Below are 18,376 nucleotides of genomic sequence, written 5' to 3' on the forward strand. Positions count from 1 at the left end.
TTCTCTTATGATAATTCGATGTACACCCATACATGTTATACTTCAAAAGCTTTGAGTCCTTTGCAGTACTACCTCAAAACGTAAACAGATATTGTGTTTTCTTTTCGCCATTGTTTTGGGGCATCCCAAATATTCTTTGCATAGGATTAGATTTGTCTTAGGAGGCAATGTTGTTTTGAGTAAAGAAAAATCTGACTTATGGTTTTTTTCCTCCTAATCTTCATCTCCCACATCCAACCACCACCCACCGACCACATCGGTTGTATTTCTCTCGTCTTCTCTCTCACTGCAGAATATACATCTCGTGGACGATCGACCACAAACATGTCGTAGTCGACCGACCACGAACCCCTCGATTGAGGGTCTGAATCAGAAGACTACAGCAGAAGTGTTATCTGACGTCAGCGTTTTGTTCGCGGTAGCAGGGCAACCCTGTTGGATTTTCTAAAAAGAGCGAGGTGGTGGTTGAAAATAATTGTGGTGGAGGTGAGGTGAAGATTGGAAGGGCAAAATGAGGAAGCCTCCTAAGTCAACGTCGATTGGCGAGGTCTTCATTTGCAGAAGGCTATTTTAGAAACCTAAAGCCCCAACCTTTTTTTTACATTGCATAGGAAATTTGGACGTGGTGAAATTTAGTTGAAAGATAGAGCTACAAAAATATAACACCCTAGTCCATTTCGAAAAGTTCCTGAACAGAAAAAATAGTACCAATTTGACATAGTTTCCTATAATTACTAACTGCAAATATAGAACTAGGACTGTTCTTCAGCAACAAAAGAAACATAAAGAAAAAAAAAAGAAACCGACATAAAACAAAGCATCCAATATACTAATTGAAACCCTCATTACTTAACATTCTTAATCTTCTGGACGGGTACATCCCTTTTTTGTATATTTAACTTGCGAATAGTAACAATAAGCAAACCATCATCTTCATTATAAACAGCCGAAACCGCTTGGGTGTTGGCATCCTCTGGGCACTTCAACTCATAAGAAGAACATATCCAGTCCCTACTAGTGACCCTAACCTTATCCCCTTCAACCGTAACCCTCAAACTTCTTGCGTTAGCATCCGATACACTAACTGCAAACACATAGGCATGAGTAGTATCTAGTGGAGTTACAATCTTTGGTGCCATGGTTATATGACAATGCGTTTATCGTAAAGATTTAGAAAGTGATAGTATTATTTCAACTACAAGGTTGATATAAAATTTAAATAGGAAAGATTAAGAAGAAGAGAGAATGAATGTGTACATGTTGGTTTGATGTATGGGATTGACAAGATTTTGGGAGTTTGAAAGGCATCCCTGACTGAGATCGAAAAGTCATTGCCTCAAGGGGAATGTATTTTCTCACATACCACTACTATGAAATATAAATGAGAGGAACCAATTATGCATGAATGAAAGAATGAATGAACGAAAGAATGAATTTGACCACAATCAATCAATCAACTATGCATGAATGACAATCCATGGTGGTATTAGTAACCCAACAGTGTTCACCCATATCTCACAGAAATTAAGATAGTATTATTTCTCAATAAGTGATCGAGTAATATTTGTAATTTCATAAAAGTATAAGACTTTCATCGGTTAAATGGAACCCAATGACCCACCCACGCGATGAATGTATCATTTTGGTGTTGATTTGTTCTATCCAGTTTTGTTTCTCTTTTTTATAAGCTTTCTTTCGTTTCTTTCTCTTCCAGTGTTGCACTTCTTGTTGGAAATTAAAAATACTTGCACAAACAAAGAAGAATAAAGAAGATATTAACTTGAATTGAATACTTGACTTGATTTGATTTGATTTTTTTTTTTTGATTTAACTCACTAATAACTTAATTATTAAATCAATTTTGAGTTTAAATAAAATAACATTAAAATTAACACCCTCCCTTAAACTCAAACGGTATAACGCCCATCATGATCTTTAACTTGTAAAATGAATCAACCTTTAATGGCTTAGTGAAAATATCAGCCATTTGTTCTTCTGATTTGCAAGACTTCACATCAATCTCATTGTCCTTCACAAGCTCACGAATGTAATGATATTTTATGTCGATATGTTTACTTCTTCCATGAAATACTGGATTTTTTGTTAAGGCAATAGTTGATTTATTGTCACAAAATATAGTTGTAGGTGATTCTTGCTTCTGACTAAATTCATCGAGTAGACGTCGTAACCAAACAGCTTGACTGGCACATGAGGCTGCAGCTATATATTCAGCTTCTGCAGTTGAGAGTGCAACTACCTGTTGTTTCTTTGATGACCAAGAAAATACACCTGAACCAAGGTGAAATACAAAACCAGAAGTGCTTTTCCTGTCATTAATATCACCTGCCCAATCACTATCGGTAAAACCAACCAGATTAAAATTGTCAGTAGGTGAGTACAAAATTCCATGAGTTTGGGTACCTTTGATGTACCTCAAAATTCTTTTTGCTGCCTGCAAATGTATCTGACTAGGTTTTTCCATGAATCTACTTATCAATCCCACTCCAAACACAATATCAGGTCTAGTAGAAGTCAAATAACGAAGACTACCAACTAAACTTCTATAATAAGTTGGATTCACAAATTCACCCTTACCGTTATAGTCTAAACACTGTCTTGATTCAATTGGAGTCTTAATTGCATTACAATTCTCCATTTTGAACTGTTTCAAGATATCTGCAGCATATTTTTTCTGTGATACAAAAATTTCTTCCCCTGTTTGCAAGACTTCAAGACCGAGAAAATATGACATAAGTCCCAAATCTGTCATCTCAAATTTGTTAGTCATCGTCTCCTTGAATTCTTCAAACATAGTTGTATCACTCCCTGTAAATATCAAATCATCTACATACAAACATACAATAAGGATATTTCCATGAGAATTAAATTTGATATAGACAGTTGGCTCATAAGGACATTTTTCGAAACCACTTTCTAGAAAATATGTATCAATACGAGTGTACCAAGCCCTCGGTGCCTGTTTCAATCCATAAAGAGCCTTTTTCAACCTTAAAACTTTTTCTTCTTGACCTCTTTTAACATAACCAGGAGGTTGATCAATGTAGACTTCCTCCTCAAGTACCCCATTTAAAAAAGCAGATTTTACATCCATTTGATGTAATTTCCACTTATTTTGGGCAGCCAAAGCAATAACCATACGAATAGTATCAAGTCTTACTACAGGTGCAAAAACTTCATAATAATCAATACCTGGTTTTTGTTTGTACCCTTTCACCACCAATCTCGCTTTCAGTCTGTCTACTTGACCATTTGGTTTATACTTGGTTTTGAAAACCCATTTCACCCCAATGGATTTCTTTCCTGCAGGAAGAGAAATTAATTCCCAAGTATCATTTTTTTCAATGGAATGAATTTCATCATCCATAGCTGAAATCCACCCCACATTTTTTACTGCTTCTTCAAAAGTGATAGGATCACAATCTGCAAAAAATGCAAAACTTGCAAAATCTTCGTCAGAATCATCATTATCATTGGTTACAACATAGTCATCAAACCTTGATGGCATAACTCGAGTACGAGATGAACTGGGACGCAACTCTAAATTTGAAGTATCATGAGTATCAAGAGAATTTGGTGTATTCTCAATTAATTGAGAATCTGAAGCTACTGTCTCTGTATCAATATTGATACCCATTTGTTGTTTTTCTTCAACTGACCAATCCCACACTCCATCTTCAATAAATTCCACATCCCTGCTTACAATAACTTTGTTTGTTTTGGGATTAAACAATTTATATCCCTTACTAACATTACTGTAACCAACAAAAATACACTTTTCACCTTTGTCATCAAATTTCTTTCTTTTCTCATCCGGGACATGGGCATATGCAATACACCCAAATACTCTTAACCCTTCCACATTTGGTTTAAAACCACTCCATGCCTCTTCAGGTGTTTTATGCAAAACACTTTTGGTAGGAGACCTATTCAAAACATAAACAGAACAAGCAACAGCTTCTGCCCATAAAAATTTGGGTAAGTTCTTACCTTTAATCATACTCCTTGCCATCTCAACAATTGTCCTATTTTTCCTTTCTGAAATTCCATTTTGTTGAGGTGAGTAACTTACAGTAAGCTGATGTTTAATTCCCTGTTCCTTACAAAAATCAGAAAATTGGTTAGAGGTATATTCACCACCTCTATCTGTTCTGAGTACCTTCAAAAAATATCCACTTTGCTTCTCAACAAAGATTTTAAACTCCTTGAATACTTCAAATGCCTCTGACTTCTGTTTCAAAAAATAAACCCAGATTTTTCTGCTGTAATCATCAATGAAAGTAATAAAATACCTATTACCTCCACTTGATTCCACCTCAATAGGACCACAAATATCAGAGTGCACCAGTTCCAACTGCTTTGTAGCTCTGCCAGATTTTCCCACTGGAAAGGGATCCCTGTGTTGCTTTCCAAGAACACAACCCTCACAAAAACTGTTAGAATCATCTATTACGGGTAATCCAGTAACCATATTTTTCTGAGCTAATAACTTTAAGCTATTAAAGTTAAGATGACCAAAACGAAAGTGCCATAACCAATTTACATCCATAACAATTGCATTAAAAGAAAAATGCAATGGAGTCTGTAAAGATAATGGAAACATACGATTTTTTGTCATTTTCACCATAGCAACGATCTCATTATCCTTGTTCTCTAGTTTGCAGATCCCTTTATCAATTGTTATCTTGATTCCTTCCTCAGAAAGCTGTCCCAAACTCAATAAATTCCAATGCAAACTAGGAACATAATAGACATTAGATATATAATCATATGAACCATCTTTCAAAGAAATAACAATGTTACCTTTACCCATAATTGACACTTTGGATTTGTTTCCAAATTTCACGTTTCCACGTTTTGATTCATCTAATTGGTGAAATAATTCTTTCTTACCACTCATATGGTTACTGCACCCTGTATCCAAGTACCATTTGTCTGAGTGATCATCTTCATTAAGACTGCAGGCTAATAAAAATGTTTCACTTTCTTCTTCTGAATCTTCACCAGAGTCTTTATCTGAACCTTCATCCGAATAATCATCTTCATCGATTCTGCAGGCTAATAAAAGAGTTTCTTCCTCTTCTACATCATCTTGAACAAAATTAGCATGCTCAAAATATTTTTTGGAAAGTTTAACTCTACAATCTGATTTATAATGACCCAATTTTTTGCAACGAAAACATCTAACTTTAGATTTTTCATACCTTCCAATTTTTTTGTATTTCTTACCATGGCTCTCTTCACCATTAGAACCACCTTTTTCAAGCAGAGTCACTTTGCTTTGAAAAGCTTGTTCAATAGACCCTGCAGCAGCTCTCTGGTTCATCCTATGTTCATGAGAACATAATGAACTCATCAAACCTTCAACTGACATAGTTGAGAGGTCTTTTCCTTCCTCAATTGCAGCAACAACATAGTCAAAACGACATGTTAATGATCTCATGATTTTCTCAATAACACGAAGATCAGTTAAATGTTCACCATTAACCCGCAATTGATTAACAATAGATTGAACTCTAGAAAAATAATCAGAAATATTTTCAGAGTTAATCATATTAAGAGATTCAAATTCACCTCGTAAAGTCTGCAACCTTACATTTTTTACCTTCTCATCACCCTTGTAGGATCTTTGCAACAAGCCCCACACTTCTTTAGCTGTTTCAGCTCTTGAGATTTTCTCGAAGACAATCTCATCAACAGCTTGATAGAGAAAGAACAATGCCTTCTTATCCTTCTTTCTGTTCTCTCTCAAACTATCTTTTTGGACCTGAGAGAGAGCTTCATGTGCTGCCTGATCAACTGGCTCTACATACCCAAATTCGACAACCTCCCAAATTTCCTGGAAGCCAAATAATGCTTTCATTTGGATACACCATTGATCAAAATTTTTCCCACAAAATCGCGGAAGCTGAGGTTGGATTGATCCATTCATTTTGTAATTCGGTTAGTAATCACAAAATAATTCAAGCTCTGATACCAAATGTTGGAAATTAAAAATACTTGCACAAACAAAGAAGAATAAAGAAGATATTAACTTGAATTGAATACTTGACTTGATTTGATTTGATTTTTTTTTTTTTGATTTAACTCACTAATAACTTAATTATTAAATCAATTTTGAGTTTAAATAAAATAACATTAAAATTAACACTTCTTTCAAAACTTTTTCACGCTTAGATATCTTGACGTATACTAAAACTTTTTATAAATTGCACAAGCACAACGATAAAAAACTGGAAGTATCTTGCCCACTTCTTAACATCTGGGTAATACCAAAAGAGTACCAATTCCATGATAATTTGTCTATATAAACGGTAAGACCCAAATTATGGTAATTATAGTGGAAAGGCAAAAATTACAACATGCTGAACTATAAGTACAGCTTTACAACGGTATTAGTATTTGGATACTGTAAGAATATCGCAAAATAATGTAAAAATTATTGTAACAACAGTTATCCAATTTTCCGCTTAAAGAACTAGTTTATGGAACTTAACACAAATACGAGTATGTCACCCACAAGACAAAAAAGTAGAACTAATCCAATAACCAGAGAGAGACACTAAAACAACATTACCAATTTATTACCAAACTACTGAAACCTTTCCTGCAAAACAAAAAGATTCCCATAAACACAACCTTATTACAGAACAGAACCAGCCATGTTGTTTTTTTAGTCATCACAAGAAACACATTTAACACTAATTTTTCTTGAACTTAAACTAGTCAAATTCTTAACCTTAACAACCAGTACGCGTTCAAGTCTTGGGAATTTGAAAGGCCTCCCTGATTGACCCGAGATGGAAAAGTCATTCCCTCAAGGGTAATGTGAATTGGTTTATGGGAGGAACCAACTATGCATGAATCAACGAATGAATTTGACCACAATCAATCATAATCATCAATGATGGTACATATTGGAAACCTAGATAAACAACAGTCTACTACTTACTAGTACGTACAAGTTAATCTGCCTTTAAATAGAGAGATTGCTTCATCAACTAATTAACCATTGTCCTGTTTGAACCCATCCATATCTGCTCAACAAGGGTGCTTGATAATGGCGAATGTAGTCTGTGATCCGGTTGAGACTCCTCTATCGTATTTGTTCATTATCTATGCCCCAAATTCTGTTAAGTATAACAAGATAGATGTTGGTATCGGACACGGTACTGACATTCTTTTGATTAGTGGCGAAAATGGAGGAAGTTTTGGCAACTCATTCTTTCAGAAGAGGTTTAAAATCCCTGACAATGCAAATATGGACGCTATATCCGCTGCTTTTTATAATTCTGTTATTACTGTTACTATTGAGAAATCCAGAGCCAGGACTGGTACGGCCAGAGAGGTTAGAGTGGTTAATTTGGTTGAGACCGGCCAGAAATAGTAGAATTACGTAGTGATCAAAATCTAGTGGAATTTGTTTTCATTTAAATGGCACCTATTCATGTGATGGAAGTACTGTTTTTAACGTTAATTAACATTTAGTTATCATATTCTTCTTTGCAAGTTTTGTTCTTCTCTTTTTATGAGCTTCCATTATTTCTCTTCCAGTTTTGTTTTTCTTTCGACCAAAAAAATTGCATCATAACTTTACCATTGTGGCCAAACAATGAAGGCCTTTAAACCTTATGTACTCTCTACTCTTGTCAAGTGATTGGCACCTCAATCGCTACAACTGTTATTTTTAACCCTAACTTGTATAAAAGAAAGTGTTTAATCACAAAATAAGAACGATTTTATAGTATAGACAGACGATAAAGTTGGTATTGTTAAAAGAGTAACTTTAATGGGTGAATTGTAAATAAAGAGGGTAAGAATTGAACATAGCTCTGTCTAATATTCTAGTTGAATGACATACATTCCGACGTCGAAAATGATCAAGGACAATGAGGTTACTGATTTTGAAAAGAAGGGTAAAAAACAAAAAATGCCTGATATTAAAGATTATTAACAGTTGACCGACGAAATTATAGAAGAATTTGGCCAAATTAGAAACTTGTCATCTTTAGGGGGCCATTCTAGTGAGTTGGTCATTGTTAGTGGGCCAAAATTGAATTAACCCCAAAGTCCAAGGATGATGATATGTGTGGGTGGGTCGGTCCAATACGCTGTACAAAAAAAAAAAAAAAAGTTCCGCATTGGACTACTTTTTAAAAGTTACTATATTCTTTATAATGGGTAATATACAACTACTATGAGAAAACTGAAAAAAGAAAAGAGCAACAAACAGATTAGCAACTATGAGCAATTAGATTAAATCAAAGAGTAGAACTCCTCTGTTTCTCTCTTCAGTAACTGCCTCCTCTCCTCTCCTCTGTTTCTCTCTTTACCTTGATCAATTAGTTTTCCGGTGAAGGGTCTCCCTTCGCCGGAATTTCCTCTTTTATATGTACATATTATATCTTCAATCCTTCTTCTCTCTTCTTTCATTTCTTTAGAGAGAGAAAGTAAGAAGAAGAATAACCTTTACTTCCTCTGTTTGTCGCTCATCTTTCATTGAAGAGCATGATCCTCTCTGCAATTTCCCCCAAAATCACTACTACCCATAACCATTATAACTACCATAATGATCTCTTTCACTCTCGCAACAAATTTATTCTTCGATCTAGTTACTTTTGTACACAGAGAACAACTATTCTACCTCTCTTGATTAAATGAAAATGAATGTAACTACTTCATTTTTCTATTATTCTTGGTTGTTGTAATTATTTTGTTGTGAGTTTCTCCTTTGTTCTAACAAAGATGTTGATTAAGAAGATGAAAACGAAGATTATGAACCATGTGAGTAGAAAAGACAAGATTATGAACCATGGTAGGCAGTGAAATCCAACTATTCAAGAGTTGATGATGGCGGTTTTTTCTATGGTGGTGACGGTTTTTCGGTGATGACGACGGTTTTCCGGCGACAATGGCGGTTTGCCGGCGAATGTGACAGAGATTTAAATTAGTTTTTCTTTATTCTGTATTATTCTATGTTTTGTTGACCTTTAGGGTCCTTTTATTCGTGATCTTTAGGATCCTTTCATCTTTTTCTTTCTTTTTCGTCAGAGTCTAGTCCAATTTCTTTCTTATTCACGAGGTACTTTGCATTTAAAGGTATGCAACTCTCATGAAGTTAGAAGAGAGAAATAACAATTTCATCCATGTAAACAATGTGATTTTATCACTTATGAATGGAAATCGATTCCCGTGGCTTCAAAAAAAAAAAAAAAAAACTATGAGCAATTAGATGTACTCGAAAAAAACCCATTAGTCTGAATAATTTAGTTCATAGACCCTAAAATTATAGATACCAAACCAGTACAGACCTCCGTCGAAATATGGCTAATTAAAGTACAATTATCCTTACTGTAATCACATCCGAAAGTAGAATCAACAACTCAAACTCACAATAATTTAATATGGCTAAATTTAAGATCCTTGATATACGAACTCTTGAACTTCTTAACCTTAACAATAAGCAAAAAATTCGACTAACGTAGCCGTTATTTCATCAGTTTTTCAAATTTTTTGGCTTCTCAAACGTCTCATAAAACTTATGCTCCATACAAAATCGTTGTAGATATTGGCCACTGATGGCAACTTTCCTTTCATCCTCATTGATATGAACTTTGACATCGTAAGTAAAAAATGGCCGTTCTAGCTGCATAACAAACAAGTAGGAATCAACAGATTCTACTGCATTTGAAAAATCCGACGTTCCCAAAATTAAAGATAATCCTTTATACAGAAACACGTATTACTATCAGATATTGACAACAGGCATATGATAAGATATTTATAGACGAAATTGGGGACTTGAAAAGCCTTGTAACATTTGGAATGTTGGGAATTTGCCCATTTGAGCAATTGTGTTTATGCATTTTTGCGATATGAAGGGTTGTCAATGACTCATTCATATCCCTCTGAAATTCCAACTAAGGTGTTGTTTGTTTTTCCTTTTTCTTTTTTTAGATCTGAAATCTGAATTGAGTCTAAATTCAGATTTCAAATGTTTGTTTTTCAATTTACGAAAATCTGAAAATTTTGCTGAATGAAATATCCATTTGAATTGCTGAATAGAAGCCCACTTATTTCAGACTTTAGAATGAGTCGGAAAAAAAACCCTGACTTCTGAAATACAACAAATGACGCATATACCCCCGGGAAATTAAACAATGACTGTCTGTATTCATCTTCTTCCCACCGCCAATACCACTACCGCCGACCTCGCTAGCACCACCGGCCACACTTCCACCATCACTTTATCCTTTTCCTTCTTTTTCTATCTCCTGCTCTCTTAGATGATCCAAGATTTATCCTAGATCGGTTGTCTTCGCTTCAGTACCTTTGATTTCTTCAAATTAATAAGTTTGTGTTCTTTACATTCACTGGGTTTTGTAGAAACCAATTTGATTCTTCAATTAGATCCAATCATTTCATTTCTGTTCTTTTATCTTAGATGGGTGATAGAAGATCAACTGTAATGAGAGATCAAACAGATATAGCAAGAGAGAGTGACGATGGAAGTGTGGTGGGTAGTGGTGTAGGGGAAGGTCGCCTCTGTTGCAGTGATGAAGGATTGCTTTGGTTTTCCAGAGAGAGAGGGAAAGAGGGCAGGATAGAGAAGAATACAAAGAAAGAGAGAGATGGAGGCTAGAAGAAGGGGTAAGAAAGAAGTTTAGGTTTGAGGAGTGGTTGCCGGTTGTCCTACAGGTTAATTTGTTACCTTTTCTTGTTCCCTATATGCTAAAGATATAAAAATGAAAATGAGGGTATAAATGTCAAAATTATAATTTAGATATAGTAATTCAGACCGGAAAAACAAACATTCTTATTCGTATTCAAATTCTACCAATTCAGATTCATCCAATTCAGTTCAGCCAATTCAGATTCAGACACAAAATAAAAAACAAACAACACGTAAGAAGGGATTATTATTATTGTACTCCACTTCCCAAAACCTACTACATGTTAGGGAATCTGCATACGACTTCAAATTGGGATTGCTTCGATAAGAACCATCCATATGGACCATATCTAGTGGTAACTAGGGTGCATAATCATGGGGGATGAAGTGTGTGCTCCAGTTGAGACTGCTATATTATATAACTTCAGTGTTTCCACAAAGGCCACCTTGTAAAATGACAATAAAAACATGAAATATAGGTCTTCTAGTTAGCAGTAGAGTACCGTGGACCCATACTAGCACAGCAGGATCGGAATTCTAGATTCCACGAAGGGGTCATCTTTCGCCGAAGATCTGGTATGTTCAAGCCGGTCTATTCTTCAGCAGACCTGATCTCCAGCGAAGGATGACTCCTTCGCCGGAGTTTCTAGAGAGAGAGATGAGGTTGAGAGAGAGAGGTGAGTTGGAAAGAGAATTGAAATTGAGAGAGAGGTGACGTGGAGAGATATGTATGGGGGAGAGGAAATGAGGTGAAATTGAAGTTTTCTTTTTTATTACTCCCTCCGTCCCATATTGAATGACCTAATTTCTATTTTGGGTTGTCCCATTTTAGTGTCATGTTTCTAAAAATAAAGAAAAGAACTTTTCGCTCTTTCCAACAATACCCATTACTTTAAATTTAATGACAACTTTATTTAAAAGTAAATTTAACTTTTTTATTGTAAATTACAAAAGTTAATGAGGTTACAATTGGAAAAAAACATGTTATTTTTTAAAGTCAAACTCTAATTAATGATGTTCCCTTAAAAAGTTGGGTTTTCAAAATAGGTCATTCTTTTTGGGACTGAGAGAGTATATTTTAAAAAAGTATTTAAAGGAAGGGTAGTCAGGACATTCACATTAAAAAAAGGCCATATTTGAATTTATAGAAAATAGGGGGAGTCATAAAGGAAGCTGGTCACAAAGTAGGGGGCCAAATAAGAATTAACTTTTTTTTTTTGTTAAACAAATAAGAATTAACTCAAAAAAAAAAAACATCATTACACAAGAACTAGAAAGGAAAACACAAGATTTCAAAAATTCCATGATCAACCAGAATTAAATTAACAGTCAATATTTAGTACTAGTAGTGGCCATGAAATGACTTGGCTAAAACAACAGTCTGCTCATCATCAAAAAGAAAAATGGACCACAAGAAACTCACAGGAAAAAAGAATACCTCAATCACAAAATAATTTAACAGTAGTTGTCTTAATTATTCCAGTCTAAATTATATCTTGTAACAGTAATCTCCCTTGAAATTAAAGGTGGTAACTTGTTAAGCTTAACCATAAGCACATTTTCAACCAAACAAGCCTTTATTGTATCAGTGTTGACATTTCTTGGCATCTCAAACTTCTTTCTAAAAGTAAAATGACCTGCAACGTAAACCCCACTAATGACAAGCTTGTCGACTGACAAGCTTGTCGACTGACAAGCTTGTCGACGCCCGCCAAATGAACTTTGATACTGCTTCCAGAAAAGGCGAGGTTTAAATGGATATAAAACATGTAGTAATCAGTAGTTTATGTTACATTTGCAAACTCATTTGTCTCTGTCGACATCTCCACATATATCTATCTACCTACTCCTTTACCACCCTACTTAGTAGCACTCCTAATTAGTAACTTGTTACACACTAGTTTTCAAAAGTATATACTACTACGTACTATAGAATTATAGGAGTGTATAAAAGTCTTTATGTGGGTTTAGGATAATTAGTTAGTTCAATTAAAAGTTGAGGAAGGTGGGACTTTGAAAAGTCATGTTGAAAGTTGGGCTACTAATTAATAAGGTAATCGAGTAGACTTTTAGATTCATTAGAGTTGATGGGTCGTTCATGAACCCCTTTAAATTAGTACTCCTAGTAATACATTTATCACATCACCCAATTACATGAACATCTCTTAAGTATGAATAACCATTTCAGGAAATTGGGCAGGAGGCCCAATTTCTTGTATTTTTTTGTTAAAAAGACAACCCATCTTTTTAACTAGCTAGGCCCCAAGTAAGTTATAAAAATAGATTTGAAGGACATTTTTAAAGGCACCAACTTTTTAAGAGTCAAAAATACCTTTCATTCAATTAGAAATACTTAGTAATAATCTAACTAATAAATCAGGAACTTGAGTTTTTCTCATGAACGAACCGAGTTGGATTGTCGACGCCGATTAAAATTTCTGGGGTTTGAATCGATTTGGCTATAAGATAGGTTAATGTTTTTAGGTTTTGGTGATTTAATCTATTTGCTTGTTGTTTGAAGAGGCTTTTAAGGGGTTTGATTTAGTTTTTGGTTCTAAATTCTAGAGAGAGAAAGTTTTATATACTTTCAATGGAAGGAGAATTTGATAGTGTTTCAAGGTATAATCCAACTTCTTCATTGCTTTATTTTCATTGAGTTATGAACGATGGATGACAATTTGTTAGTTTTGATGTTTATGTTCAAACTTATTTGTTGGATTTATATGGAAGTTGTGAAAGTATAGTTGATGCAAGCAATGTGTTTGATAAAATGCTTGAAAGAGATGTTGTTGCTTGGAATGCAACGTTAGTTGGTTATACAAGACGTAGGTTGGTTGAAATATCTATAAAGTTGTTAGAAGAAAGGCTTAAGAGAAATATTTTTTTCTTGGACAATCATGATTGGTATTTATGTTCAAATTTAGAATTTCATGAAAGCTTTGGAAGTTTTTCGAAGAAAAGTAAAATGATGGTGCTAGAGCTTATAAAATGACTATTATGAATTTGTAGGGGTTTTAGCTAGTTTTTCGATACAACATTTTATTAGACAAAATATAATAATTTGTAACAAATTTTATGTTAAATCAATTCAAAACTAATTTGCAAACCATTTGTATGGCATTGCAAGGTGTTTGCAAGGCTTTGCAAGGCTCTGCAAGGTGTTTGCAAGGCTCTGCAAGGTGTTTGCAAAGCTTTGCAAGGCTCTGCAAGGTGTTTGCAAAGCTTTGCAAGGCTCTGCAAGGTGTTCGCAAGGTTGTGCAAGGTATTTGCAAAAGTCATGCAAGGTGTTCGCAAGGCTCTGCAAAGTTTTTGCAAGGCTCTGCAAGGTGTTTGGAAGGCTCTGCAATTTGTTTGCAAGGCTATCCAAGGTGTTTGCAAAAACCATGCAAGGTGTTTGCAAGGCCCTTCAAGGTGTTTGCAAGGCTCTGCAAGGTGTTTGCAAGGCAGTGCAAAGTGTTTGCAAGGCAGTGCAAGGTATTTTCTTAGACTAGGGTTAGGTTGGTCTTTTTACTGAAATTGAAAATTACATAACAGCCATCAGGGAGGTGAAGCCTAAAAAACTTTGATGAATCCTTTTTAACCAAAATCATAATTTCTTAGGGAGTTTTGGCCAAATTCCCCGTATTTCCAATGCTAGCTTCATCAAAGCCTAAGAATCTGCAGTCTTAGAACCATCAGTTAAGATCTGACTAGAGAATTACTACTAGTAGATTATTTGAGTGGGCATGGCGAGTGATACTAGTGCTATATTTGAGACTGCTACTTCTTACTTGTACCTCATTGACTTACTTGGTTGTACTCTTAATAATAATAATAAGGTCAATATTCAAGTTGAGGGTAGAGACAGGCTTGTGATCCGTGGCTCAACTTACAAGCCTCACATGTCATGCCAAACTGCTTCAACATTCGTGAAGAAATTTGAGCTCCCTGAGGATGCAAATACTGAAGCGATCTCAGCTTTTTGTGTTGAAGATGATAGTGTCCTTACTGTTAGTGTGAAGAAGTCCAAGCCCGACCTTAGAACAACTAATGACTATGTCCGGATTGACGTCGCTAAATTAGTAGTTGAAAAAAGGCCTGCCATAAATGTCTAGTATAGTAAGATATCACTAGTTTTCTGTCAGATGTAATGGCTTTGCTACCTAGATGAACTTTTATACTAGTAATTGAAATGGTGTCTAATTTTCAATTTCAAGCTATATTAAGGAAAATAAGTATATATTTAAACATTTCTAGTTAAAGTTTAGACGCTATGATTCATTTTATTAGTAGATTATCACCATAACCCCACTTAAATTTCAAGGATTTTGTTCTAAAGAAAACAAACTAAAGATTTTGTTTGCATAACAATTTGGGTATTTATAGATATTAACTCTACGCCATAGATATTAAACGTCAGCTTCATGGACAACACATTTTCCAACAATATATATTTGAACATTTCTTAGGTAAAACTTGGAATTATCTTATTTAAAAGTGCATTTTCAACCAAACGAGCCTTTATTAATGTATTATTGACATTTATTGACATCTCAAATTTCTTTAGAAATTGACAACATCTACCCAGATTTTCATAAAAAAAAAACATCTACCCCGATGGCCAGATAGGCAGATCTGTACTCTTAACCAATACACTACTACTACTACTATTTTTCAACGGTAAAGAATTCTATTTATACAACTCCATATAGGATATAAAGTTTCATTAAATTAATACTAAAAGAAGATGGAAAGAGGAATACGACTAGAGATAGTAAATATGTTTGACTGTAGAATTTTTGGAAATGTTGGTTCTTAATGATTTTTTCCTAATTCCATAGAACAGTAAATACTCCCTCCGTCCCAAAAAGAATGACCTATTTTGAATACCCAACTTATTAAGGAAACATCATTAATTGGTGTTTGACTTTCAAAAATAACAAGGTTTTTCCAATTGTATCCTCGTTAACTATTATAATTTACAATGAAAAAGTTGAACTTACCTTTAAATAAAGTTGTCATTAAATTTATAGTAGTGGGTATTATTGGAAAGAGCGAAAAGTTTCTTTCTTTATTTTTAGAAATAATACACTAAAATGAGACAATCCAATATAGAAATTAAGTCATTCTTTTTGGGACTGAGGGAGTTCTGATGAATTAGTCTTAATTTTAAGCTCCAGAAATACTCCTCATATTAGATGTTTAGTTTTGTGGTCTTTATTAGTACTAGTATTCTCATCTTTTTAGGGTAATCGATTAGAGACTTTTAGGTTAATTAAGTTGGGGACAGGGGAAGGAGGGACTTGGAAAGTCATGTGGAAAGTTGGGCTACTAATTAAGGTAATCCATGATGAGACTTTTAGGTTCATGAGATTTGAGGGGTCGTTCTCGTTCATGAATTAAAATTGAGTACTGTACTCAATACATTTACACTTCCCAAGGACTTGGCATAATATCGACTTATTTCTAATCCTGTTAATAAATAGTACTCCCTAATAGTACTACTACTACTTAGTACTAACTGCTTCGTCAAAGCTGGGTCTTCAGTCTCATTTAGGGCTGGGAAAACGGTCCGAAATCCCGCGGTCCGGCCCGTTCGGCCCGAACCGTGAGTGACCGCTGACCGAAAGCACCCCGAGCCGGGTTAGCCCGGCCCGATAGATCGGGCTAATAGGGCCGGGCTCGGTCAGGTTCTCAATTCCGAGTCCCGGCCCGTATAACCCGTCTGAAGCCCGGCCCGATAGGATGCCCGTATGTGTAGCCCGACCCTAGCTCATTCGAAACCCTATATATACCCCTCATTTCTCAGCCAAAACCCTAGCTCATTCGAAACCCTAGCTCTCTCTCTGTCCGCCGCTCTCTCTCTCTCTTCCGCCCCTCTCTCTCTCTTTCTGTTAACCCTTAACCCTTACTCCATTAAAAACCACCATTAAAGAATTAGGGTTAAACTCGAATAACGATTATATCATTTTAATGTGAAGCCTCTCTGTGATTTTCGAGTTGACTAAAGTGGGCTAAAGCCTCTGATCTCTATGATGATGTGTTCATGATGGGTATACGCTGATGATCTTCGGATCAAAGGATGCGGTTAAGCCTTCGAACACATCTATGATGTTATTTGTTTTATTTTTAATGTTTTATTTTTTTTAAGGTTGTAATCTGATGAATAATGTCTATAATATTATTTGTTATTATTATATCATTTATATGTGAAGATCTCAGACTCTAACGAGTCAGATCTGTTTGATCAGACAGATCAAAGACAAACCTTTGATCTGTCTGATCAAATAGATCGGATAGAGGTCGTTGGATGATCAAAGATGTACTCGGATCTGTAATTTTTTTTTTTTTTTTTGTGGTGGATGATGACCAGTGAGATCTGGAGTCCAGTGAAGTCAGTGAGATTTTTGTGGAAGAGAGAAATTTTGATTCTAAGAATTTTGGGGGGTTAGGGTTTGTATTCTGGAAGTTGTATTAATTAGTTGTATCTTCTTAATCTTTCAAGTAATGAGATGTAAATTTTTTTGATGATGTAAGCTTTAATGGTGATGATGAGTTGAACTGTTGAAGATGATGATTGATATGTAAGTTAATGAAGAAGAAATGTAATTGTGTGATATTAGTTGTTTATTTTTTTTTTGGTTAAAAAGTTGTTTATTTTTTAAATTAGAAATAGTGTTAATTATTTTAATAATATAAGATTTAATGATGATGATGATATTTAATAATCGTTTTTTATATTAGAAATATTGGCGGTTTAATTATATTTTTTTAATAAAATAACCCGAGCCCGTCCGGCCCGAGCCCGTTGGAGCCCGCTCGGACAGCCGGGCTCGGACGGGCTACGGACACTTAGATGGCGTGTTTCGTCCGGCCCGATCCGCCCGACTCCTTACCTCGGGCTCGGCTTATCCGAGCCCGATCCGTCCGAGCCCGACACTTTGAAACCCGAGCCCGTCCGATTCCCACCCCTAGTCTCATTAGAACCCTCTTTCTTCATATCTCTGACCAGAGAGTTACTACTACGGAGTATCAGATTATTTGAGTGGCCATGGAAAACAGTAATATTAGTGCTCCATTTGAGACTCCTACTTCCTACTTGTCCTGATTGCCGTACCTGACGGTGTTTTTGATATTATAATAGTGTCTATATTCAAGTTCAGGGTAGAAAAGTGCTCGTGGTCAGTATCTCTTGCAGCAACTCACTCGGAAAGATTTATAAAGACGTTATTAAGAATTTTGAGCTCCCTGGGGATGCAAATACTGAAGCAATCTCTGCCCTTTTTGTTAAGGATGATGCTGTTCTTACTGTTGTGATCAAGAAGCTCCAAAGTCGACTTAGAACAACAAGTACCCCTGTCAAGATTGAAGTATCCAATTTAGTCCTTGGGAAATAGCTAGCTATGGTTGTACTAGTATGATAATATATGTGAAAAGGTTAAACCTTTGAGAGATGGACACACTCGAGTATGAACGAGTGGAGACGAAGGAGATCTTTATCTCGGTTAATGACCGAGTGAGAGGAAGAGAATGAGGCACTCTCGGCTATAACCGAGAGGTGTATGTCAACTCTCGGTGAGGCCGAGAGTGATGAAGCTCGGGTATAACCGAGAGAGAGAGAGATGAGCTGAGCTCTCGGTTATAACCGAGGGATGATGATGACAATCTCGGTTGAAGCCGAGAGATGAAGATGATGAGCTTGTTGTT

At 35.4% G+C, this 18,376-nt stretch overlaps 1 protein-coding gene across 1 annotated transcript; it reads left to right on the top strand.

The window, feature by feature from the left end:
• Positions 1-7,078: 7,078 nt before the first annotated feature.
• On the top strand, positions 7,079-7,405 carry LOC147535121 (17.3 kDa class II heat shock protein-like). Its single transcript, XM_086650167.1, has one exon. It carries the CDS (start codon positions 7,079-7,081, stop codon positions 7,403-7,405), a length of 327 nt encoding a protein of 108 aa, XP_086506293.1.
• The last annotated feature ends 10,971 nt before the right edge of the window (positions 7,406-18,376 follow it).

The sequence above is a fragment of the Eschscholzia californica genome, unplaced genomic scaffold (assembly GCF_041429995.1).
Source record: "Eschscholzia californica isolate CP2 unplaced genomic scaffold, dmEscCali1.0.p SCAF_6, whole genome shotgun sequence".
NCBI lineage: Eukaryota > Viridiplantae > Streptophyta > Magnoliopsida > Ranunculales > Papaveraceae > Eschscholzia > Eschscholzia californica.